General features: G+C 37.6%; 1 protein-coding gene across 2 annotated transcripts in view; it reads right to left on the bottom strand.

Annotated features, from left to right (window-relative positions):
* prkcz (protein kinase C, zeta) overlaps positions 1-25,822 on the bottom strand; it is a 125,206-nt gene that overhangs the window by 57,120 nt on the left and 42,264 nt on the right. For both annotated transcript variants that reach the window (XM_040152463.1, XM_040152464.1), the window contains exon 5: positions 7,217-7,302. In XM_040152463.1, the coding sequence (XP_040008397.1) occupies positions 7,217-7,302 (86 nt within the window). The remainder of the gene's footprint in view (positions 1-7,216; positions 7,303-25,822) is intronic.

The following is a 25,822-nucleotide window of genomic DNA, read 5'->3' on the forward strand; positions in this document are numbered from 1 at the left end:
TCGTTACCAGCAAATAGCAGCCTGGAGCCAAAGCTGGCCCTCGAACCAAAATTATTTGGCCCCTAAAAGTGATATCTGAAATTTCCCCTCCCTAGACAACATCAAAACTTTTAGGCACTGATCATAAATCTACTGCAGATTTACAATATCTTTACAAAAATCTGATGACAATAAGAATCACATAAATTTAATATCTACTAATCAATACCCACAAGTGGTGGGCAAACGGATACTATGCTGTCTTCTGCGTTATGCACTGAATCTGTCATTTAACTATATCACAAGGGTTAGACTGTAGGTCTAACTCTGTGGAATCTTTTAGCGATTATATTGATAATGAATACCAAGACTAAGCTTTTACAGCCATGCTAACATCTCTGTCAGCCTGTACTTTCGCACAGTGGTGATTTGTACTAAATGCTAATGTCAGCATGCTAACATTCTCACAATGATAATGGTAACATGCTGATGTTAGAGCAGGAAGAAAGTGTTTCACACTCTGGCTTCATATGTATTTTTCTGTTATTTAGACAGATGATGTTTCTTCAAGATCAACAATAGCAAGAAACAAGCCACACCCTAGTAAGGCATCTGATGGTGATTATACAATCACGTTACACCATATGTATGAGAGATACAATCTAGGGCCCTTCATCGAATCAAAACTCTTAACAGTGATAAGAACTATAGCCAATCGAACCATTGAAAACAAAAGGACAAGGACCATTATGTCTTATGCCACATAAAGAGATTTATATTTTACATTACAATAGTATAGTATAGTAAAGTATGTTCGAAAGTGTTAAAAATACATTTATTTTAAATATATTTCTAACAGATTAGAAATCTATTAGAAACCTTGCCAAAATGTGACATATTCTTCCTCAGTGCCATTTTACACATTTACAGTAAAACACATGGTCATCTGGCATCAGGAATAGTTGTAGTATTGTTTTTCTCTAATTTTATTACAGTATGAGCAAATGCATATTAAAAAGTGACAGAAGAAAATGAGAATACACACCGTTAATTAATTATCTGCAATTCTGTGTTTTACATTTACTTCATTTCAGGCTGAAATTCGAGTTCAGAAAGGCTCAGTGACGTCCTAGACCCAGCTGGACATTCCCCCATCGCTCGGTTTTGTTAGAGATGGTAGTGCTAGAATTCCAGGGTCGAGGACACTGCAGATTAGTTCAAGATTTACCATTTATTAACATTAACCAAAAATACAAAGTAAGGCCGAGGCTGATGTGAAAGTAAAGTATTGGACAAGCTGTGACCTGATCATTGTGTCATATGAAAAGTCAGGAGTTAACCAAAGCCATTACGATTCTTCAACTGGTAAGATGTATGACAGTAACAAATTTTGTGCTAATTCGTTCAATAATTGTCAATTATGCATCTATATATGATTAAAAACTAAATAATATCACCTCATGTCATCTAAAGTCAGGGAATCACTAAAGTCTTTAGAATTCCTGGTCCAAGGTTTGTACAAAATGTCATTACAATCCATCCAATAATTGTTGAGATATTTCCGTCTGGACCAAAGAGGAGGACCAACCAACACTGCTGCCCCTAAAACCACCTAGTGTAGCTAGAAATAATAATAATTTTCAAACAATCAAATGAATTCACAATATACAGACCTGTGTCACCAAAGCATGCACATTTAAACCTGTGCTGGCCCCTCAGTGAACAGTACTGAAAAAAATGGCTTTTGGCCAAACCTAATGGCTGACCCCTGCAGTAGATTTATGTGGTTAAGCCCAATGCTCGCTCTCCCTGCTGTGACTCCCTGCTGGGGATGGGAAGGTAAAAGCTGCTGTCCAACACTGACCCCCCCCCCCCCCGAACACCACCACCACCTAATTTGGATCTGAAAGGGTATTTTCTGGAATATTCTGTTGTCTGACAAACCAATGGGACAGAAAACATAACATTTAAAGATAAATACAATATGTTAATGGAGCGTTTGTGGAGGCAAACAGCCAGTGGGGACGACAGAATTCTGCTTCATCACATGGGAGACAGGATGTAAAGAGACCCCATTATAACTACTGGGAGGCATCCACAAAGCAGCTTTCTCCCATGCAACATCAAGGGGAGATGGAGCGGGACAGAGAAGAGGGAGGAGAGAGATGGAGACAAACTTGTAGAGACTGAGAGGAAAGAGAGAGATAGAGTGAGAGAAGAGAGGAGAAAACCTGACCTACTTCTCCTTGGCTTATTTATATGCCAAGAACAACATAGTGAACAAACCAGAATTTTAGGAGCTGGCATAGCAACAACAGTCAGAAAAATCCCAGTCTAAAAACCAACAGGTTAACAATAAAAACAATAACTGCTAAGTTGTGAATTTATGTTAAGACAATGTCTAAGGCAAATCTGAACCTCATCCCTTCATTCATTTTCCAGTGGATTGAAATTATGGAAACTATGTTATAAATCTAGTAATTAGTTTATACATAACAAAATCAATTAATTATTATTTGTCCTGGAACTAGTATTTTAAGGAAGAGGCTGGTATTATTCTATACTTTCTTATTGTCAACAAGTCCCATGAAAAGACCAAAACAAATAATGTGTTAGTCTGTCTCTCAGTACTTTTTGACTTTCCTACCCTGTCTTTGACACTCAGCCCCAAGCCCACTGGTTCCTACTGAAGACTTAAATCTTTAACGAGATTCTCCAGCCATGCTTGTAGCTCTGTGAGGCTGCACTTAGCCAAAGCAATGCATTGCATTACATGCTAACATCAGAATATTAGCATGTTCCAATGAAAAATACTAAACGTGTTGATTTTAGCCTGTAAAATGTTTATTATGTCCACCATCTTACTTTAGGTATTTGGTCATAAACCAAATTATTGGAATAATTTAAATTTTGACCTGATGGTGGCAGATCATTAATCTATTTGATAGCTGTCAAAATATTTTTGCACAAAACTAAGAACGTCAACCAAAAGTCAGAGGACCACCGAAGTCTTACAGTCTGCCATTTTATCTGAGTGTTTGAGTGTCTCATTCCACAACTGCACAAAAAACAGTATATAGTAATGGCAATAGTGTCCATGTCATGTACACTACTTTCTGCTAACAATCCCACAATTGCTTGATTAGTAAGACTCTAAAATCTCAATATACTGCACTATAGAAGGAACTGTTAAGTGTCTATCATATAGGGAGCAATGCATAAGTGAACAATGGTGTGTGTCGTTTGCGATGTAGAACATCAACCGTAATAGATTGGGGGGGGGAAATCACCATTAAAGCAATCCAGGCAAGAATTACATTTCCACCAAAACATTTGGTAAATGGAAAAGCAAATTAGTAGTATATAGACATATTTTGTAAGAGACAGGGTTGAAAATGATCCATTGAACCAGAGTTAAGACATGCGGTATAGGTAGCAGAAAGTAACAGAACAGCAGTCCATTGATGAGCATTTTTGGATTATACCGTATTTCTATATTGCCCAGCCATTATGATTACTAGTTTTGCTGTAACTAATGTACAACTGTATACCTATATGCTTTTTTTTTTGGATTAGCCAGGCTCCACAGTGCATCAGTAGTAATGACCACATCAAGGAATAGATGTTGGAGCAAAGTACTGATTCAAAAAGATGCTGGCGCACTGAACTTTCCACTTTCTGGTCTAGACATTCAGACTGTGGCACCCATGGGAGATGTTTCATCCCAAGAGCTGTTTTACTAACCAAAAAAACCATAACAGTGATAAAAAGTGAAGATAAAACTCATTATATTTATCTTTAAAACTTCCCCCTTTTATCTTACATCAGCACTGTCTTTAAAACCTGAGTATGTCACTCAGTATGTCACTTCTGAATATGGCAATCAGAATTGACTGAGTATGGTATAAGTATTGTAATAGTAGTGTAAGTGTTGAACTAGACTGAACTGACTGTTGTACAACACACCTTTTAGAAGGAACTGATTTTAAAGTAAACTGACAGAGACTGAATTTTTCCCCCCCTGCAATGATTATGAAGCTACCTTTTCCTTTGAGGCGTTCCCATCATGTCATACACAGTATGCTGACTGATCTGTACTGTGCATTTTCTTTGTCTGGCTGTTTATCTGAAAGCTGTCTGAGAAAACACATTTTGTTTCCAGAGCAACTACAGGATTCCTCTAAGTAAAGGAATCTCACTTGTGTGTATTTGCCTCTTAAAATATTGTCCGTGCGTACGTGCGTACGTGCGTGCGTGCGTGCGTGCGCGCGTGCGTGCTTATGTGTGCGTAGCATGCAGGTGAGAGCTGGTGTGAGACAACTGCTAAACAAGCCCTAACTAGGACACCATTAATTATGCATCAATATCTAGATAGCTTAGCTGGAGCGGTGATTTGATTACTTGTCATATGTAATTTAACTGCAGTACTTTTATGACAGACTGTACTGTATACTCCACACAGAAACAGAAAGACACTCATACTCATGCATAGATTAAGAAGCATGCACAAATGTGGGTATAGTAAAAAAGGGTGGTTATGAGTAGAATATTAAATAATAGTGAATGACTATTTCTTGAACTGGAAATAATCATCTTGCACCAGTTGCTGACTGTCACAAATGTTGGGCATCTACTAGTACTTAAAATGTCTGAAACTGTGTTAAATTTAATAGTATAAGTGTCTTTATTTTCTAAAATTACATGTCAAATGACCAACCATAGAGTATCAACAGAAAGGAACACTGATATTGGACTATTCTGCAAAAACCAAATGGAAAATAAGTTATGGTTAAGATATCTTCAGGGTTAGTCAACTAAAACACTTTGTTAAGATTAGTCCAGGTTTAGGTATCTTACGGGAAAAAGTCCTGCATTGGCACAATGAACACTGAAGTGTCACGCGCAGAAATGTTGCATTCTTTTCCATCTTTGAACAACAATCTTAACTGAAGGTCCGCTTACTATCTTTTTACATCTGGTCTTCATTAGTGGAAGTTTACTTAAAGACGATCTGCTGCTGAAAACACCTGAAAAAGCAAGTACTGTATTTGGATTCTCTGTGATGACTTTTTGTACTTTTTCAAAGTTCAAGAAAGAACTTTCATGCTCCAACCCCTTTTTCTTTTCACAGCTGCTTTACTTCAAATCGTTGCCAATATCTCAGATTTTTGAATGATTCAGTTAGGTCTAGTATCAATTAACTAATAGTTTTTTTGAGGATTTTTAGTCAGAATTTAGAGTGCATCATAGCACGGAGAAAGTACTGGTGAAATGATCTTCTTACTGCATCGGACAAAGGACTCATGTTAGATCTTAGTGATGCAATTGATACTATTGACCATCATATCATATTACAGAGACTGAAACATTTAATTGGCATTAAAGAATCCGCTCTACGCTTGTTTAAGTCCTATTTATCAGATTGATTTCAGTTTGTACACATTAACGATAAATTCTCCATATACACAAAAGTTAGTCACGGAGTTCTGTGCTTGGACCAGTTCTATTCACCTTATATATGGTTCCTTTAGGCAATATTATTAGGAAGCACTCCATGAACTTCCATTGTTATGCAGATGATACTCAATTGTATTTGTCAATTAAGCCTGTTGAAAACAATCAGTTAGCTAAACTTCAAGCATGCCTTAAGGACATAAAGTCCTGGATGACCAGCAATTTTCTGCTATTAAACTCAGACATGACCAAAGTTATTGTACTTGGCTCCCAACACCTCAGAAACACATTATCTAGATCTAGACATTACTTTAACTGACATTGCCCTGGCCTGAGTTATCTTTGATCAGGATATGTCCTTTAACTCTCACATAAAACAAACTTCCAGGACTGGCTTTTTTCATCCCCCCAACATTGCAAAAATCGGGCACATCCGGTCTCAAAAACTAGTCCATGCATTTGTTACTTCTAGGCTGGATTATTATAATTCCTTATTGTCAGGCTGTCCCAACAAATCTCTAAATACTCTCAAGTTGATCCAGAATGCTGCAGCTCAAATACTGACAGGAACTAGGAAAAGCTCCCTGTAAAATCCAGCATATAATTTAAAATTCTCCTCCTAACCTACAAAGCCCTTAATGGTCAGGCACCATCATATCTGAAAGAGCTCATAGTACCCTATTACTCCACTAGAACACTGCGCTCCCAGAATGCAGGCTTACTTGTGGTTCCAAGAACCTCCAAAAGTAGAATGGGAGGCAGAACCTTCAGTTATCAGGCTCCTCTACTGTGGAACCATCTCCCAGTTTTGGTCTGGGAGGAAGACACCCTCTCCACATTTAAGAGTAGGCCTTCCTTTTTGATAAAGTTTACAGCTAGGGCTGGCTCAGGCTTGTCTTGAACCATCCCCTAGTTATGCTGCTAAGGGCCTAGACAGCCAGGGGACTTCCCATGGTGCACCAAGCTCCTCTCTCCTCCTCTCCATCTCCATCTGTACGCTTTGATATCCCATCAATGCTTGTTACCAACTTGGACTCTTCTCTCTCCCCTAATTTTGCGTTTTCCTTTCTCTCTCCTCTCTACTCCTGTCGCTTTCTGCAGGTATTTCTGCTTCTGGAGCTGCAGAGTGTGGATCTGTGACTGCACGCTGGCTACAGCCCTCATGATCCTGCTCAACATGCACTGCTTTAATTATTATTATTATTATTATTATTATCATTATAAAAGATGTATATTATGCTCCTTGAAGGCTTAACCAACCAAGCCACTCAGAGCTTTGCAGATTGAATTAAAAAATCTTCGTGTGCCAAAGCTAGAAACCATTCCAAACAGAAATGTGTAAGGATGAGATCAGCTCAGCAGTACAGGTTGTTGTAAGTCAACTTACAGAAATAACACCCCTCAAATCAACAGTTCAACTAACAAACACCAACTGCTCCTAGCAACAACTAACTGCATCTGTATTGACTGCAAATGACACTCATGGCAGGCTATATATGTAGACTAATGTCTCTTTTTCTTGCTTTGCTCATTGAAAGCTCCCCAACATTATTTAGCAAACTTCAGTCAGAAAAGGTTCAATAGTCCCTATCAATTCTAAATTGGTCACATTGAATTTCCATAAACAATAAAACATCTCAAAAAGTCTTAAGAATTTTGGACATGCACCAAACTTTACCTTATAATAAAGCAAAGATCTAACGTCATCTTGTATCTTGTCCCAGAATTACTACATGTGCTCCCCATTTGGGAGTGTGTCTTAGTGAGATCTGAAGACACTCACCCTGTTAAAGCGCTTGGCCTGGAAGATGTGTCCGTTGACTCGGTACAGTTTCCTCCATCTTCTGGCCCCGCGGCGATAGATCGATTCTAGAAGAGAGAGTATACAGTTGTAAAGTAGCAGCATGGTGAGGAACTGATGTGGAAGGGGATGAAGGTGTGCTAAACTAGAGAGGAGAAAAATGAAGAGGAGGGGAAGAATGAACAGTGTAAAGCTGAGGTTAAGGTCCTTAGGCTCTTTCTTCATGTAAAGTCTGAGTTCAAGTAAGGGAAACCACCCGGTTTCTCTACGATGTTTACACATGCTCACACACACATATACATACTGTACACTATAAGGGCCTGGCTCCCCCTCTAATCCCTCTCTCCCCCAGTCCTCTTCTTTCACCCTCCATCTTTATCCTCCTCCCTCTTTTCCTTCATCTTCCATTCCTCAAGACCTCTATCTATCCTTTCTTTACTCCTAGTGATGAATGGACTTATTAGTGCATCATAATGCCTTTTCTTCAGATGAGACCATGAAAGTGTAGCTGTAGCTATTTATAAGAGGACCAATCAGCTATTAATAAACTGCAGGGCATAAACACCTTGTAGTACACTGAAACTCGGAAGTTCTCTCCTCCTATTTAACAATATTTTAAAATGATTAAAAAACATTCTATATTCTTACCAATAGTTTACTGGGATTCAGTAATATTTTGACTTGCTGAACAAACCTATCAGACACATTATTCATCTTTATCAGAGATGGGATTGTGATAATATAATATGGTACTATATTTATTTTATCATTCTTTAGATCTAAAGAGATGATTAAGAAGGAACGAAAAAGAAAAATAATTTTTATTTTTATTTATTTTATTTTATCTAATTTTATAATTTAAACCTGATTAGTTGAGTGACAGAGTTCTGCTTGGGGTGATGTTCCAGTTTCTGTTTTGGTCAGGCGTTTTCTTTGGACTTAGTCTAGGATTTAACAAATGCCCAGTCCGGGTGACCACAAGCTCATAAATACTCCTGGATATGTTTCTCTTCCTTTGGTTTAGCCTCATGTTTTCTAAAATTTTCTATGTCTTGTGGTGCAAATTTTTAAACCTGAATTAAGAGTGGATGGAGAGAATCAGTGCAAGTGCAGACTGCAGTCTAGGAATGCCAATTTGTTGTTATGTATCTCCTCCTTTGTGAAACTGATGTTTTCATCCACTCAGTTGATTTTATCTGAAAAGTGGCTTGTATCTACAATCATTCCCACCCTGTACTCCACACTTGATTCATGAGTGATACAGTGAATCCATATAGAAGCCATGTTTTTGCAACAATCTTCCATTTCATTTTTAACTGAGACACTTGAGCTCCCAAATGTGCCACAGTCACCTAATTAAAAAGACAATTTCTCATGGAATTTTGAAGCTGATTAATGCATTATTTAGCAATATTTCCGTCAGCATAGTTCACATCAGTGATGATTTGACCTCTTTTAGGTTCTGTCTCGTGTTGCTCCAAGTACTGAAGTAATGACAGATAAAAGTAGTTCCAGCTATTATCAAAAGGGCTGGGCAACATTACAATCATAAAACAATATGAATAGTTTATTGATCCAAATTTTCAAAAAATCTCAATTTAAAGACATAAATTGTCTGAAATGTATATAATTAAAATGAGTAGAGCTAACCAATCAGTGATATACACTGATGAGCCTATGCTGCTGGTGCCACCAAAACAGCTGCGAACCGCGGAGGCATGGACTCTACCTCTGAAGATGCCCTGTGGTACCTGGCGCCAAGACGTTTGCAGTTGAAAGGGGGAGCTGCAACGAATCAAACTTCTTTCAACACCATGTCGTTCATAGTTTGGCCCTCCTCTGACCAGGAGCAGCCCATAAGCCCTGCCGTTTCAGAGAAGCTCCAACTCAGTTGTCTGGCCATAACGATTTTGCCCTTGTCAAAGTCACTCTTGTCTTTATACCTGCCATATCGCCCATATTACCATCTCATATATCCCAGAGTTTGACATGTGCCATTGTAAGGAGATAATCAACATAACTCACTTTATCTGTCAATGGTCATAAAGTGTTAGGGCATCAGTGTACAGTATACTGTAACTAGAAGTTCAACCAAACAAAGGCTATAATGAGACTCATATGTTGAGACATTTGTCCACAGACATCATCAGCTTTATTCTAATTATTGTTATTAAATGGTGTCTCAAAGGAAAGTTTGGCTCTCCAATTTTCTCAAGGATATTGCAGAAATAAAATTAGGTTTTGAGTGGAAAATCTCAACATTTCTGGCTAATACATATAGGAAGCATTCATCATTACACACTGAGTATATTCCCAGCTCATGTCCTAATACATCCACATTGGCCTCTAAAAATAACATCAAACAAACTGTGATAAAATGAAATTCCTAAAGTTTTAAGGGATGCATCATATGTATTGTTACTGGATGTCAATCACACCTGTAAGCTAAAGCTAGAGCTGAATTTAGTTTAACATGAATCCTAAAACACTGACAAAAAAAAAAAAGCTACCATAAAGAATAAGTCTGGTAATATTCTCTATTTTTCTTATTATCAACTAATCTAATGAAAAGACCCAAATCAACCATTAATGTATCTTACTACTAAGTATTGTGTGTATATCCTGAGCCTGAAATCGCACACTGTGCAAAAGTTTTATCACTTTAGATGCTTAGATTCTTCTCCATCACACAATAGCACCAGGGAGGCATCTGATCGGTCCGAAATTTATTCTGCAGCAGGACAATGAGCTCAAACATACAGCCAGAACTATCTTTAGAGACAAGAATAAAAAGGAGTCCTGCAACAGATGGTCTGACTCCCACAGAGCCCTGATCTCAGCATCATAGAGTCAGTCTGGGATTACATTAGGAGACAGAAGACACTGAGACAGAACAACTGTGGCCAGTTCTCCAAGATGCCTGGAACAACCTACCTGCAGAGTACCTTGAAAAACTTTGTGTAAGTTTACCAAGGAGAACTGGTGCTGTTTTTTACTGCCCTTTGTATAAAGTTAATTGATAAATAAAAACTAATCAGTTTTTTTGAAAACATCCTCACTTTAGAGCATTTTTTCACAAGTGCCTAAAGCTTTTGCATGAATTGTATCTTACTCCGCTGTGCCAAAGAGCTCCATTGTTGTCCAAAAACTAGTAAAAACATACCAGTGAGCCACACTGTTGCAATGGGTGATATTTTCCTTCATTACTATGAACACAAACACTGTAGTTTATTTTGACTAGCGCACCAAATGTGGATTAATCCGCTGTTAAATTAGCCCCCAATAACTGCAGTACTTGCGCGTGTTTGAGTTATGTTTGCTAAAAACTATAATGAGCAGCTGTTTTAGGTAAATACTGAGCCTTTTTTAAAAATGAAACTATATATTAGTCAGCTGTTTTTAAAGATTTACATCTACAGAAGGAACCCACAGGCTTGGAACTGAGAATTGCGGACAGTATTGAGAGATTGATTGACACATTACTTGTTTTGGTTTTTCATGGGAATTTTTACACAATTTAAAAAAAAAAAAAAAGAAATCAGACTTTACAAAGTTATCTTTTCTGCGTATTTTCACAGGCTGAACAGTACACAGTAGTGACAAGTAAATCATTCCAGTGCCCATTTAAAAGACACAGTGTAGTTCATGTAAATAAGCAGCAATATTTTTTTTAAACATAACTTAAAAACCTGCTATACAGACCATACAAATCAATAAATTACCAGTCAGTTTATATTGGATGCCTTTTTCAACAAAAAAAAATGTTCAAAAAATCAACATAGCATGAAGTGAACTGGTTTGCTGAACCACATCAGGCACTCTCATCCTGACTCCCACTAATTATTCACTAGCTGTTCTCCCAGTGTCTCCCCCCTGTCTGTACTGGTTTTACAGTCTGGTTGGCTCCTCCAGTGATGGGTGCGGCTGTTATATCCTCCTCCACTCACTCATTTTTGCCTCTGTTGCTATGGTATCCACAGCCTACAATATACCAGCTATTATTAGTTGGTTGTGAGGATGTCGGGATGACATTGTCTGCAAATAAAAGTTTATCTTAACAACAACGCTACCTTCTCCTCTTCTGAAAAATTATTCTACCATTGTACAGAATCAGGTTGAACATACTGTAAATCAGATTTACTGTTTATCTCTTGACCAATGGGTGCAGAGCGGTGTTTAAATTTGCATGCCCTGGAATGAAGTCTTGTTCCAGAGGGTTTTAACAGGGGCCTTACATCATCTTAAATGTTTAAGATAAGAATCCATTCTTCTTTCTCAATTGCCATCCTTGACTATTATCTGCAACGTGCAGTACTCACATTATTCATTGCAAAAAATATACAGTAAATGTATTTTGGCAAGCAATACTGACAAGCTGACTGAGTTTTGTCCCAGCCAAAATTTAAATTGTGTTAAATCTCTGTATGCAAATCGGCAAACACAGAGAAAGGGATTTAAACACTCTCCCAGACACTTGGTAAATGTGGTCCTGACTGGGATTAAAAGGCAACATTGCAGCAAAACTCCTGTCAGAATAGTACTGTATGGTTACAGAAGAAGCATTGCCATAGAGACCTCTGCTGTCTTGACAAGCTATGTATTGTCCCTTTTTTGCATTGTGATGAATGTTTTTGTGATTTGTTATTTTTGTATCTTTTATTCCCTCTGAGTCAGGGCAATGGAGATCAGAGTGAAAGCGAGCAAAGGGGAGACACAAAGAGCCCCTGCTCTTCAGGGTCTGATCTGTGAACTCCCTCTAATCCTGTTAACTAATGGTCTCTAAAGGAAAGTGCCGCCTGCCTCAGAGATTCACTACACTGTGTTTCCATAGTTACTCAATACTTCTTCCTCCATGCCCATACTACTGGTTGAGTGAGGGAGTTGGGAATCACAAAATGTGTCTCTGAGTCTCTTTGTGTGAGGACACCTACACATCTTTACACACTTCCTCAGTGCCCACATCAGGTGCTAAATACAGTGTATGCGATTAAGTAATTGATTGCAACAGATATTTTGACAAATTGTTAAATTGCAGCTCTTAGCTCAATGTCTTTAATCAGCTTGCTGACGTATAGATGAGTGGTTACACAGAAGAAGTTTTAATACATGAATAAATGTTTTCCTCTTAAATATGTATCCGCCCTACAGACTGCATTCATCAGTCTCTGGGTCTAAATGGCAAATATATTATTAATAGTCAGTCAGGGGCTCCAAACTAACTTTTTCACCTAGTACCACCGGTGCACCCTACTGAAAATTTTAGAAGCATTAGCACAAAATTTAAGAGCACCACTTAAATAAACATGCAACGCAACACATTCATATTTTTTCCATCTTATCTGTATTGCTGATAAATACTTTGGTAATAAATAGACAATTCACAGAAATAACAATGTGTTGTTTTATTTTAAAAACTCACAAAGTGAAGTAGTGCTTGAAGAGAATCAATCACTAAATTAAATTGTGCTTTTTTAAACATAGACACCAATGCTGCTGGCAGAGGCTCTGCAATTCCATCAGTGCTTGATGTTGTGCTTTATGTGTGTTTCATGTATGAAGTTTGTTTAAAAATGCTGGGCCAAACCAAGAACAATACATACAATACATGATGTTCATTTACACAGCCAAGTAAATTGTGTGAGCCATTCCTTTCGGAAAGAGTAGGTCTTTGCCTTTTTCAACACATGATCACCTGCTGATTCCTCATCTGAGTTGTCCTCATCAGACATTTGGGACTGTAGTGGCACAGGAGGGTCTGAATGATATTTTATTTTGAAAAATGAATGGATAGTTTGTTTCATTGTCACCAAAGGGCCAAGCGAGAGTGAGAGTACTCTCGGACCGGACACATTAGCTCTCCACACTACTCACTCTCTATCTCACTCATGCAAAAAAGTGCCGCTGTGTGAGCGTTATAATTGCACTGCAAACGCAAAGTTTATAGGCTCTGGAAACTAATTTTCTCATTCTGCTTCGTAGAATGGTGAGGTTCTACTTGAATAGTTAATGGTCATTTTACATTAGATCTCTGTGTTTGTGTTTTTGCAATGGCTTTTCTCAATGCTTTAAAGTGAGCGGAGCACTGCTGAGAAAAGCTGATATCATACATTTCCATGAACCAATCAGAGTTTAGCAACATTTAAAGCAAAATGTGATGATAGTTCTGGGGCTGTTGGTTTATCTTGCCAGCATTGATAGGTCCCAATAAAGCAGAGTAGATGAGATTTTAACCACTAAACTCTTGATAAATAATAACTTAGAATTCTTTTTTCCTAAACTTTAGCACTGATTGTTACTCAGTTGGTCATGAATATTTAATATTGTAGACAAATACTTAAGACTTTAAACCAATTAAGCATCCTGTTTGTCAATAAGTTATGTACTACACTGAATCAGCCCTGATAACATGGTGCATCTTCATCATGACATGAGAAAAACTTGTGTTTGATGTAAGACAGGCTGAAAAATTACATTTGTTGCTACTTTTTTGACCATGTCAAAAAACTCTCTTTCAGAGTGAGAGAGAAAATAAGAACTTTCAGATGCTGCTACGGGGATAATTAAAAATGTTTTACAATGGTCATATGCTGTGAAATTCAGTGTTTTGATCTCTGACTGATATCAAAGAATTTATAAACACTACTCATGTTTTGTTTTTTTTAAGTTTGAGCTAAGGTAGAATTAACATTTGCCACAAACCACGTTTTAACTAAAACAACAGCCTGAATGTGAAGTTTAAATTCACACACCAAATTAAAGTCAAGTGAGTGAGTGTTGCTGTAGAGAAGTGACAGATTAATATAGAGCCAAAGGCATGCAGAAGAGTGCAGGTAATGTTAAATCTGAGGTGAAACCAGGAGCGATTTCATTGAGGACCAGTAATTTTCTTTTCAAAGTGTGTTCCTGCTGTGTGTCATCATGATACTGTAAATACTGCCACAATATTGGCTCAGAAATCAATCAGTGTCAACCACAACTAAAGACAAATACACCAGTGGGTTTTCCCAGCCTCATCTATTCCTTCATGCTTTACCCATAGATAATGGCACCCTCTTTAATCCCCTCTGGTAATAGCAGATAGGATCATTCTCGCAGCCTGAAGGAGATGTGAACAAGAGAAACAGCTGCTTCAGACATGTGCTGCAACACGCCACTTGCACTTGACTAGCAGACCTTCAAAGAGCTGACCTATTACAACTCCCCCCTTAGGAGAAGCATGAGCAATTGCATTGCCCCATTTTTCTGCCAAGGCGCCAGAATGAGAGTAAGAAAGAGACAGAGTGAAAGAACAAGTCAAGTCAAACCACTTCTCAAATGATGAATCAAAACACAATACTACACCTCCGGATGCAAAGGCCAATGTGAACAGTCCTGCCATTTTGTCCGTGGAAGGTATAAAGAAGAGTACACAACCTGCTGGTAGTGTTCTGTAGCTTATGTGGGGAGCTGTGTAGCAGGAGAACAGGGTGGTACTACCGAATCTCTCCAGGACAGGACATTTACAAGGGCTTGACTCATTTCCAGACATTGTTCCTCTTCTCTTACAGGGAAGTAGCAGCATACAAGTCGCTACCAACAACACCCATCCCCTCCTCCAATACCATTCAAAAAAAAAAACAGAAAAAAAGAAAGCAATAGGTCTCAAAACTGGGAATATACTGTACTGTATGTTTTCAAAGGGTTTTGAGAAATGAGCAGCAATCATTAATGTGTGACTGCACATATTCGTCACTAAGGGTCTATGGCACCTGTAAACTTTTGCAAAGTGGCAAGTTATTTTCTGGACATTGTTGAGAGCCATTATAAAAAGCAAGGTTATTATAAGCTTCCACTTCCGAAAGAGCTGAGAGGGATCAGTGAAACTGCCCTGAGGCATTTTCAGACACAATTAAAACTTTGCGATAGGGGATGCTCAATAGAGGCATGACTAATTTTGTTAGTTTGACTTTTAATTAAAGCATTTATTCAATTGTATTTGTAATCATTGTGTTCCAGATAAAGAAGAGGACGGACGTTGCAAAGTGCCTGAAATTACAAAAGATATCCAACTTAAAAGTAGGGACCACTGAAATTTGAACCACATTTAGGATCCACACAAAGCCTTAAAAAAACGTAGGGATTTTCTGACAGTGATAGGGTAGGAGGTAGACAAGATTGTAATATATGACAGGCATACAATCGATATGTGTGCGATTCCCTGGACTGCAGATAAGATAAGGCGATTCCCTGGACTGCAAATTGATGATTCAGCTGCTCTAGGGAGACACCATGGCAACAGATCTATCACTTCTTACCCCAGATCCATATCAGACCACAAAACAAACTGTAACAGGCTTGGCAAATTATGAAATTATTTTTTTCTCTAAAGTGGGTATTGATATATTAAACCGGTACAAGCAGATAAAATGGTAATGAACACTAACTTGTTCTTATTGTAACATTTGTGTACTCGTGCATCTATCATTCCTGTTGACCTGTACAATGTATCTCCTTCCAGAGGGTGCTTTACTATTTGGCCATAAATACTAAGGATACTATACTTTACATTATTGGATATTTTTTAAGAGCACGACCCATTTTTTTGGTTACTGATGAGACTGGTTACTGAATTCTTTAATCTGTCAACTAATGACTAACAACTAAAGACTAGAGGACCACGTTCAAAGTCACGATAGAACATCACTCAGTGAGAGACAATAAACCTCATTTATGGATATCGAGGTGAGACTGGTCACAGTCACCATCACTGTTACAAAAAAAAAGTATGATAATGAAAAATTGTGACTGTTACTAGAAGGTTGTTATGAGTACTTGCATTCTTTATTTACTTTCACTGTTATTATCTGTAGTTGTAACCTCCAGTGTTAGTTGTTATTTCTAATATCAGTGGGTTGTAGTTTTATTGTCCCGTAACAATAATACATACATACATACATACATACATATATAAACATACATACATATATACATATATATACACATATATATATGCACATACTTATATATATACACACGTACATACATACATACATACATACACACACGTACGTATATACATACATACATACATACATACATACATACACGCACGTATATACATACATACATACATACATACACGTACATATATACATACATACATACATACATACATACACGTACATATATACATACATACATACATATGTGTATATATATACAAATACCTATACATACATATATATACACATATACATATGTACATATATTTACAGACACGAATAAACATATACATACATACATATATATACACAAATACATATATACATATATATACATACACACACACATGCATATACACATATATAAATACATATATATATACATATACACACACACACACACACACACACACACACACACACACACGTACATACATACATCTATATATTATATATATGTATAGTTGATGATGTTGCTGCTCTGCCTCCTGACAAGTCTTCAGGGAGGTCTTCCTCAGTCCTCCATTGCATTAGAAAAGTGAAACACATATACATACATATATTTATATACATATACATTTTTACATATACAAACATACATACATATACACATATACATATATGTATACATATACAAGTATACATACATATATATACACACGTATACATACATAAATATACATATATATATTTAAACACACATATATACACACATATATATACACACATACAAATACATATACATATATACACATACATATATATATACATATATCCATATATATACACATGCATATACATATACATACATATATCCATTTATATATACACATACATATATATACAAACATATATACACACATACACATATACACACATATATACATATATATCTAAACATATACACATATACACATATATACACACATATACATACACATATATTCAGACATATACATATGTATATGTATATATACACACACACACACACACACACACACAGATATACACACAAATTTAAAAAAAGTACTGAACCAATTTGCATTGAACTTGGTGGAGGGATTGAGCAGGGGGCCAGGGAAGAACCCATTCCTTTTTGAGGCTGATCGGGATCATTAACTATGAATTTGAATTTTTTTCTCTGTATGTGATTTGTTATTGGCCTTGGTGGAAGTCTGTGCCCTATTGAGCGCATTTTCTAGTTAGTTTGTTGGTTTGTTTATTTGTCAGCAGGATTATGCATAAAGTACTAAACCGATTTGCACCAAACTTGGTGGAGGGAAGAACCCATTACATTTTGGTGCAAATCCAGTTAAAGATTCAGGAATGTTTTTCTCTTTATTTTTTTCTCTTTCCTTAGCATTTTTCACCTTGGCAGAGGTATTCGCTCCACTGAACACCATTCTTGTTACTCTATATATACACCATTCAGCCAAAACATTAAAACTGGTAACTGGTTTTAATGTCTAGGCACATCGGTGTATAGCACTTAATCTCTGAAAGACTTTTATAATTGAGTTTTCAAATGCAGTTCACTCTCTATGTCAGTTGTTGTTATGGTTTTAAAAAACTAATTTACAAGATTGCAGCAATAAATAGTATGCAGAGTATCTCCTACCCAAGTCAAGTGTTGCTTCAGACTGCTGGGAATGGTTAACAAAAGCCAGACTATCCTTAAATCAAGAGGAACATATTTTGACTATAATATTGTTACCAGTCAGGACTGACAGTGTGCAGATAACAGAGGAGAGCATCACATGCTCCCAGCAAGGAAAAGCAGGGGATATTCAATTTAGATGCTGCTGATGATGTGAAGATGAAACAGACACTCTGTTTAACAGTTACTGTGGAGTCTTACTGACCTTATGGAAAAGGGATCTAGTTCATGCTGTTTGCGTTTAACCCATAGAATGCATGCAACAAGACAGTGGAGCAATTTCAGTGTTTTTTTTTTACGATAAGTACTACAAAGAAGAAATATGCTTCATCAAAGTAACATAACTGGCTGATATTCAATGATGACAATGCTGGTGAAAGGCAAAGCAGTGTACCTCAACTCAACTCAGTTCCAATGCAACCTTTCTAGTGAGCCTGACATGCTCTCTGGCTGACTGTCACTGCATAGACCTCAGATGACCTAAAATTGTCCAGATCCCTGTGACAGAATTGGCTCAGCTGACCCCAGATCCCCTACCTTTGACTCGAAGGTATAAAAGCAGCGTGAGTAGCATCCCTCCAGCTGAACGTTACCACTCCCTCGCCTTCAAACCCTGGATCGCATGGCGGTCGCCTGCACCTCCTCTACCACTCCTCTCCTCATCCTGTCTTCCTACTCCTCCTGCTCTCACCAAACAGCTTGTGTCTCTGTGTTGCTCTCTCCTCCCTCCCCCTCCCCTCCCTTCCTCTTTATTTGCTTTCATTCCCCTCCAGGCTGCCTCTTTTCAACTTCCTGTCATACTATAAACACACTCCTGATAGTACAAATCAGAGGAGGCATATGCAAACATGCACAAATTCTAAAATACGTTGTTTTTTTGTTTTTTTTTAATCCTTCACAAGAACCCACTATCTGCTCCATGTTGCAAACTGCACCATGTTGCCCACAAGATGGCAGAAGTAGTTCTGAATCCAACAGAAGCATCCTCTGGACACAAAACATTTTAAGCTAAATTTAAACCTTGTGGAATATTTTTAGTGGCATTGCTGTGCCTATTGGAGCACATCCTGGATGACAACTACTCTTTCCTCAAGACCTGTCTCTGAATGCATACTGTAGATAGCAGTCTTTTCATGGGTATACTGAGAACTCTGTGTGCTAGTGTACATCATCTTCAGACAGTCATTTAATGTTGCGCAGCTCTATATTCACTGATCAGCCACAACATGAACACCAGTAACAGGTGTTAATGTTGTGGCTGATCGTTTTAAACCACCGATACTGTATATAGAAGCTATTGAAAATGTGTGGATGAATGCCATAATCCGCTTTGTTGATTTGTTAATCATGTTTTTCAAGTTTCTCCCTATATAGACATGAGCACAGTGTCTATCTTTTAAAGGTAATTCTAAACTCACTGCCAAATATGAAATCTTCAATGAACAAAGTAATTCTTTCCAACTTTAATGAGTAAAAGCTCTTGTGTAAATGTCGGCCAGTGGCCCACAGCAGTTTCCAACTCTCAGGAATTGTGGGTCAGTATCTTGATACAAGACATAATAAATCAAATTACTGGATTAAAACTAAGAAACTAACTGTGAAAAAACAAGAAAAAAAATATTCTTGAAAATTCCTGAAATAAATGATGTCACCCAATGACAAAATGACTTGTTAAGATTTAAAATTTGACTTATTTTTGTTGTGGACACACATAATGGCCAGGCTGCGACAACACAGATTGCGAGAAATTTATATAAATCAAAGTTTACCTTTTTAAAACTGGATTAACGCTAAACCAAATTCAATTTAAAACTGGATAAAATATATAGGTAGAATAGGTAAAAAACGGTTGAGAATTTGTTTAATTTTTGGAATCTTACTGAGAGTTTAAACTCAGATAGTCCCTTTCTGTTGATGTTATCAAATCCCATTTTAAGACACTATTTTTCTAATACTTTTGAGTGCAAACCTATACTATAACCCTATACTGTCTGCATCAATCCTGAAATTCTGTATTTGATCTGCATGATGCTTTTTGTATTTTTACATCTATATAGTTAAAATCAACTTACACTCACATTTAAACTCTAACTGCTAATTCTTAGCAGTCACTTGAGCTGTCATATTGGTGTCCTGATTTGCCAGCAGTTTAAGATGCATACAGTATATGTAACTAGATATAACTGTGACAATCCTATTTTGATTTAATCATGTGATCCTCCTCTGTAACTCTTCAATGTTTCCCGTCTACAGGAAAAATGATTGTATCATAAGAGATGGCAGCACATTATACATTTGGTGTTTAAAGTGTCAAAAACTAAAAATGAAATGGCAAATGAAAAGTAACAGATGGACTCAACATACCTAAGTTTTACAGTACTGTACAACAACTACTAAAGTGAGAGGCATTGTGCTGTTCCACTAATACTACAACCTATGATGTCCCTGGCATTTTGTGCTACTGGCTGCTTCTAAAATATACTTCTGCTCCTGGACAGCACTGGACAGATAACTGGAGAGATGTCTGTGTGTTGCTGGATTTGACAATATTCCCCCAATATGATGACAAACATAATAGTCATCGAATGAATTAATGAATGAGTTGGGGGTTTTTTTGGTTAATCAGAGTTTAAAACTAAATGATGCAACTTTTAACCTTAACTCTGAAAATCGTCATTACAGAATCCCTAAACTATATGACATTATCCCTTATCGTTACTGTTGCAACTCAAACTTACTCTTTTTAAAAAAAACATCAATAAATTGGCCACATCAAATGAATCAGTTCTTTTTATTGACCAAGCATGGAATTTGTTAAAAATGCTTATTAGCTTAATGCAGATATATTGGTAGGGGTATATTTGTCAAACTAGGTTTGAGGCCATTTAAAAACAATGTCTCCATTACAAACTGTAGCTTGTCCACGAGAGAGCGCTGACAAGTTTATTTTTCAACTGTATGTCCTGCTCAGTATGTATCTTGGTCACAATTCTTTCAAAACATGAATATAAGGGATCTTTATCAAGATTGTTTGTTTGTGCTATGGGTTTATGTAAAATAAATTACAATTGGCCGACATATCATTATCAGATTTTTAAACTCCCAAATATCTATATCAGTATTAGCTTCAAAAATCCAGTCAGGCTATCTTTATATCAAAAGCAGAAAACTAAAATCAGAAGATGATCCTAAACTAAAGTTTATGTCTTACATGGTAGGATGATTAAACCCCTTAAATTCCACCATAAAAACTTTTATTATTTTATGACATACGCACCCAGAGCTGTCTCTTTCCCATAGGCAAACACAGACTTGGACAAATTTATGTCTATCCTTGCCTGCCAGTGTTGCAATACCAGGGAGGTTGTGCAAGCATTTTCTGCATTCCTTCAGAGTGAGGGTGGAAGGCTATTCTCTAGGCTGGACCCATAGTTTTATCAAAGCAACTTTCAAGACCTTGTAACTTTATCAGCACTACCAGGAGCAGGTGGTCTACTGCAGCCACTCATTCACTCAGAATCAACACTGTGGCTGAGAGCAGTGTAGTGCATTAGAAAACACGAGTTGACAGATTTTAAAGAAGTTCTCCACTGGGAGGAAATGAGTGACTGGAAGTGAGGATAAGACATTCCCTTTACTCTGTGTGGTTATTGACACTCACAGTACTTTCAGCTAGACTAGCTAACTTCATTCAAACAAACATCCCTTCTCTTTTTATTTTTTGTCTGGACTGCAACAGTGGGTCCACTCCTATAAACATGAGTGTCCACAACTGACTGATTGAGTGAGTGAGGGATAAAGTTACACCACTGGTCAGCCGAATGCCATGTGACTGATTGTTGAGGTTACACCACTGGTCGGCCAGCCGAGTACTGGAGTTTCCCCATTGGCCATTGCTCTTTCAAAATGAATTGGTGCAAACAGCTTCTATTGCCTCATCGGGGGGGGCGTTTACAGCCAGTGTTGCCAACTTAGAGCCTTTGTCACTAGACTTAACAGGTTTTCACATCTTTTTAGCGACTCTGCCTCACAAAAGTACCTAGCAACAAATTTGGACTTTTTGGACAAACCTTAACTACTTTCCATAGAAGAAAGTCGCCAGTATTGCCAAGCACGAAGTCAGGCTTTCCTTCCGCAGGCACACCTCTCTATGCCTCTTATTCAACAGAAGCTGACGCAGACGTGAATGAGCTTCTAACTTTCTCTCTAAGTGATCATATTACAAGTAAAGATAACTGAAATCACATCATGGCCATTGTCTTTAACTTATGTGTATTGTAATTTTGTCAGACGACGTCATAGTTATAAAATCAGGATTTTAGCAGTGCAAAGCAGTAACTTGAAAATGTTGACTGCTTGTTAACATGTAGTCTTAATGGACCGCATTTCAGTCACTATTTCAAACTTGTTCCATCGTCTGATAACAGAAACAGAAAAACATGTAAATGAGAACAGCTTTAGTGGGAATTCGGCTGTATTAACTCACTGTATTTGTGAGCACTGAGAGTAGGAGAAAATCAAATGGATAAAGGTCATTTCAGCCAAATATATGGCTTTGAACAAGCCTTGTTTTTAATTTACTTTATGTATTTCTTAACAATGGCATCACTACTATGATCAAATGGTTTGAGGCACTACATTTTCTCCTAATTCTGAACAAAATACCTCCGTAAGTATCATTCAGTTCAATTCAGTTTAATACAATACAAGCTTGTTTGTACCTGCAGGACAAATGTATTCAGACATGCCATACCATCATTATTATTATTATTATTATTATTACTACTACTACTATATTTTCCATATACAGTACTTCAGAACTACATTTTGCTTTTTTTCCTTAACTGTTTTTGCTACTATAAATGTTCAATCTGCAATAAATCTGTTTTTAGAGCATCTGTGGACAGCTAATGCATGATGCAATTGTTTTCTTGATATTCTATGTCATTTTCTTATAGTTTTGACTGCTAAACTATTTTGGGGAGGGTTTTTCACACTACCTTAACTCTTGGCCAACAGTTAAGGCCTATACAATGACAACTTGAAATTATAGCAATACCTGGATCAGACCAGAAGCTGCACGGTGCAGTATCCCCACACATCATCATGAAATAAGTAGTGTTAGGAGCCTGGCGACAGTCAATACTCGCAGCGCTAGTTGGTGAACTATTGTACCTGGCAAGCTGTTACACACTAGCCAGCCTTGACATACCAACACTAGTCATTCACAATAGCTCTCCAAGTTAGGTTGTGGCTAGGTAGCTCTGTCACTAACCCCACAATAAATTCACCCGGTTTATTCAAAAGATGCACTTGTATCATTTACTCCTGCCTCATAACTGTCTGCAGACCATGTCTATTTTGTGTAGTTTAAGATCCAGCACAGCAGGGTAATTTATCACACAAATGATATGATAGCTTCTTCTATTTTGGATTCTCCAGTACTGTTAAAACAGTTATTGATCAACTGCACATTTGCATGTCAAAGTTCACCAGAGTTGAACTACTTCACCCCCGCAAGCAGATCCACTGATCACAGTGATTCCATTAAAATCAATTTTCACTTCAAAATTTCCATATTTTTAAGTAAATGAACTTAAGACAGTGAACAGACAGACAGTTTTGTCACTGTATTCATTCTTAATGGTTTTCTCTCATGTGTCACCATTTTCTTGTTGTCCACAAATGATCTACACCATCAATGAACCAATTCTCAACACCGTTTGACAGAAATGGTCTATCAGCACACCCTTTAATGTGTACATGCAACAATGAATCTTGAAATGCTAGGTGAAATCTAGGAGAAATCTGCCAACAGAAGATGCGGCAGTTGCCCTTTAAATATCACACACTAACAATAAACCAATGTCAAAAAAGGCTAGTAACACAGGTCTTCCTATCAATATCCACAATTTGAACATCAGCTGCTTGCCTTACACATTTTCTCCACAAAATGCCCTCTTTATTGGAAGTTATGATTGCTCACATGGAAAGCAAACCAACTGTCATGTAAACCATCTACTATATGAATACTTAATCAATCATTAATCACTGAAACCATACACCTTTACTGGATATCAAATGTTGACTGTGTAGCTTGTACTAAAATATAACAATAGTGCTTTATGTTCCAACAACTGAACCAGAACAACACACACAATCCTAATGACCTGACTAAATCCTAGCTTTGCTGCTCATGATAAATAGCGTTTCAGCCCCTTTAATTCTAGAACCAAAGAACTGAACTGTATATATGTAGGTCAATGGGGAGACACAAAAAATAACAAGGTGACCTAGTCCTGCATGTGGTGCACTGAGCAGAGGAATGCAGACTAAAAGACAAATGCAAGATTATGGGTAAAAGAAAATAGTAATGAGAGGAAGAGAGTAAAGTATAATTGAAAAGAAAGAAGGAGATTGACAGATGAGATGGGTCGTAATATAAGAAAAAGAGGAAAATTAGACAAAGGGGTAAAGCGAGGGAGAGGCCTCTGAAATGAGACCATTCTGCCAGAGACAGTTAACAGCACTCAAACAAGAGTCAGCTCAATGTAGCAGCTTAGCAGACCTCTCTTTCTGCTCGGCATGTAGCCTCACCAAGACTACCTTGAGTGACACGTTTGTTGTATGGCATGTTTGTGCCAGCTGCAGTGGTTGCCCGGTGAAAGCATTATGCAAGGGACCTGCGTTGTGTGGATTAGCCTTCTAAACAGATGTGCTCCAGGCTAACACTCCAAATCCAGCCACACAACAGAATGAGATCAGCAGCCGAGGTAGAAGAGAGATGAGTGGCTTTAAGGTTGTGCTGAATACTGAACACTTTTTAAGTAATATTATGGAAATAATAAACACTGTATTGTTTCTTGTTGCTAGTTGTGAGGAGGCTCATGTATCTGATATGGAGTTTTGATATCCATCTAGGTTAAGCAACAACTAACGCTGGATATCAAACCTGTCATGTAGAATGAAAAGTGTCTGTATAACTGAGTATCCAAAACGCTCCAAAACCTTACCCTTAAATCATAGCTGTGCCAATGTTAGACAATTTTGTAGTTTATTTAGGCACAGTTCTTGTATGACTGCCTATGTTTAGACAACATTTTGATTTGAGAAGTCTGGCCTTGTTAGCTGGAGCAGGTAGGTGAACCGAGGGCACCTTGACAGGGATGGGTACTGACTAGCGAAATATTTGCCATGTGCTTCCACATGGTTAACTGAGAAAATTAATCTCAGTGAAAGCTAGCAGTTTAACTTGCTGGAGGATAATTACCAGCTGTGACAGCGGGGCTGGTATTGTTTTAACCTTGTGAGTCTGTTTGTGTGTATCATCGTGGCAAAATGTTGTCCTGAAGGGACCTACTGTAGCGGAAACTACCACAGAGGTTTAGAGTAATTTGGCAGGTGTCTGTCTGTCTGCCTGTGGACAGATTTTGTCACCACAATAGCATCACAATCGTTCAAGATACAGTAACAAAATTTTACAAGTGTGTAGTTGAGATCAAAATGAAGGCCTAGTTCGAAGATGGGTGTGGTCCGAGCAAGGGCACCAGAAGTACGGGGGTTGGAAGTAGGGGCCCACATTTGTTTTAAGTTGCGGATCACTGTATCCCACTTCAAATCATTCCTAAGACATTAAGTAAAACTACAGACTAGTTTGACAGGATTGCGACGCCTGTCAATAATGTAGTAATGAGATCTCATAGGTCGGAACATCAGCCTGTTCACGGGCGTCATGGCTGGTATGATCCCATCGCAAGATGCTAACCAACCATTTCAAAGTTAGTGTAACATCCAGTGGACATTGGCTTGTTTTTGTGTGTTTTGCTTGGTAATGAGTAATCCAATTTTAATGTCTTTGAAGATTAGTGCTTTGCCCAATCATGTCCCACTGGTACAGAAACATAACCGCTTTCCTAACAGCCCCGCAGCCAGTCAGACCTATTTAAGTAG

This window comes from Xiphias gladius, chromosome 18, assembly GCF_016859285.1.
Source record: "Xiphias gladius isolate SHS-SW01 ecotype Sanya breed wild chromosome 18, ASM1685928v1, whole genome shotgun sequence".
Taxonomy (NCBI): domain Eukaryota; kingdom Metazoa; phylum Chordata; class Actinopteri; order Istiophoriformes; family Xiphiidae; genus Xiphias; species Xiphias gladius.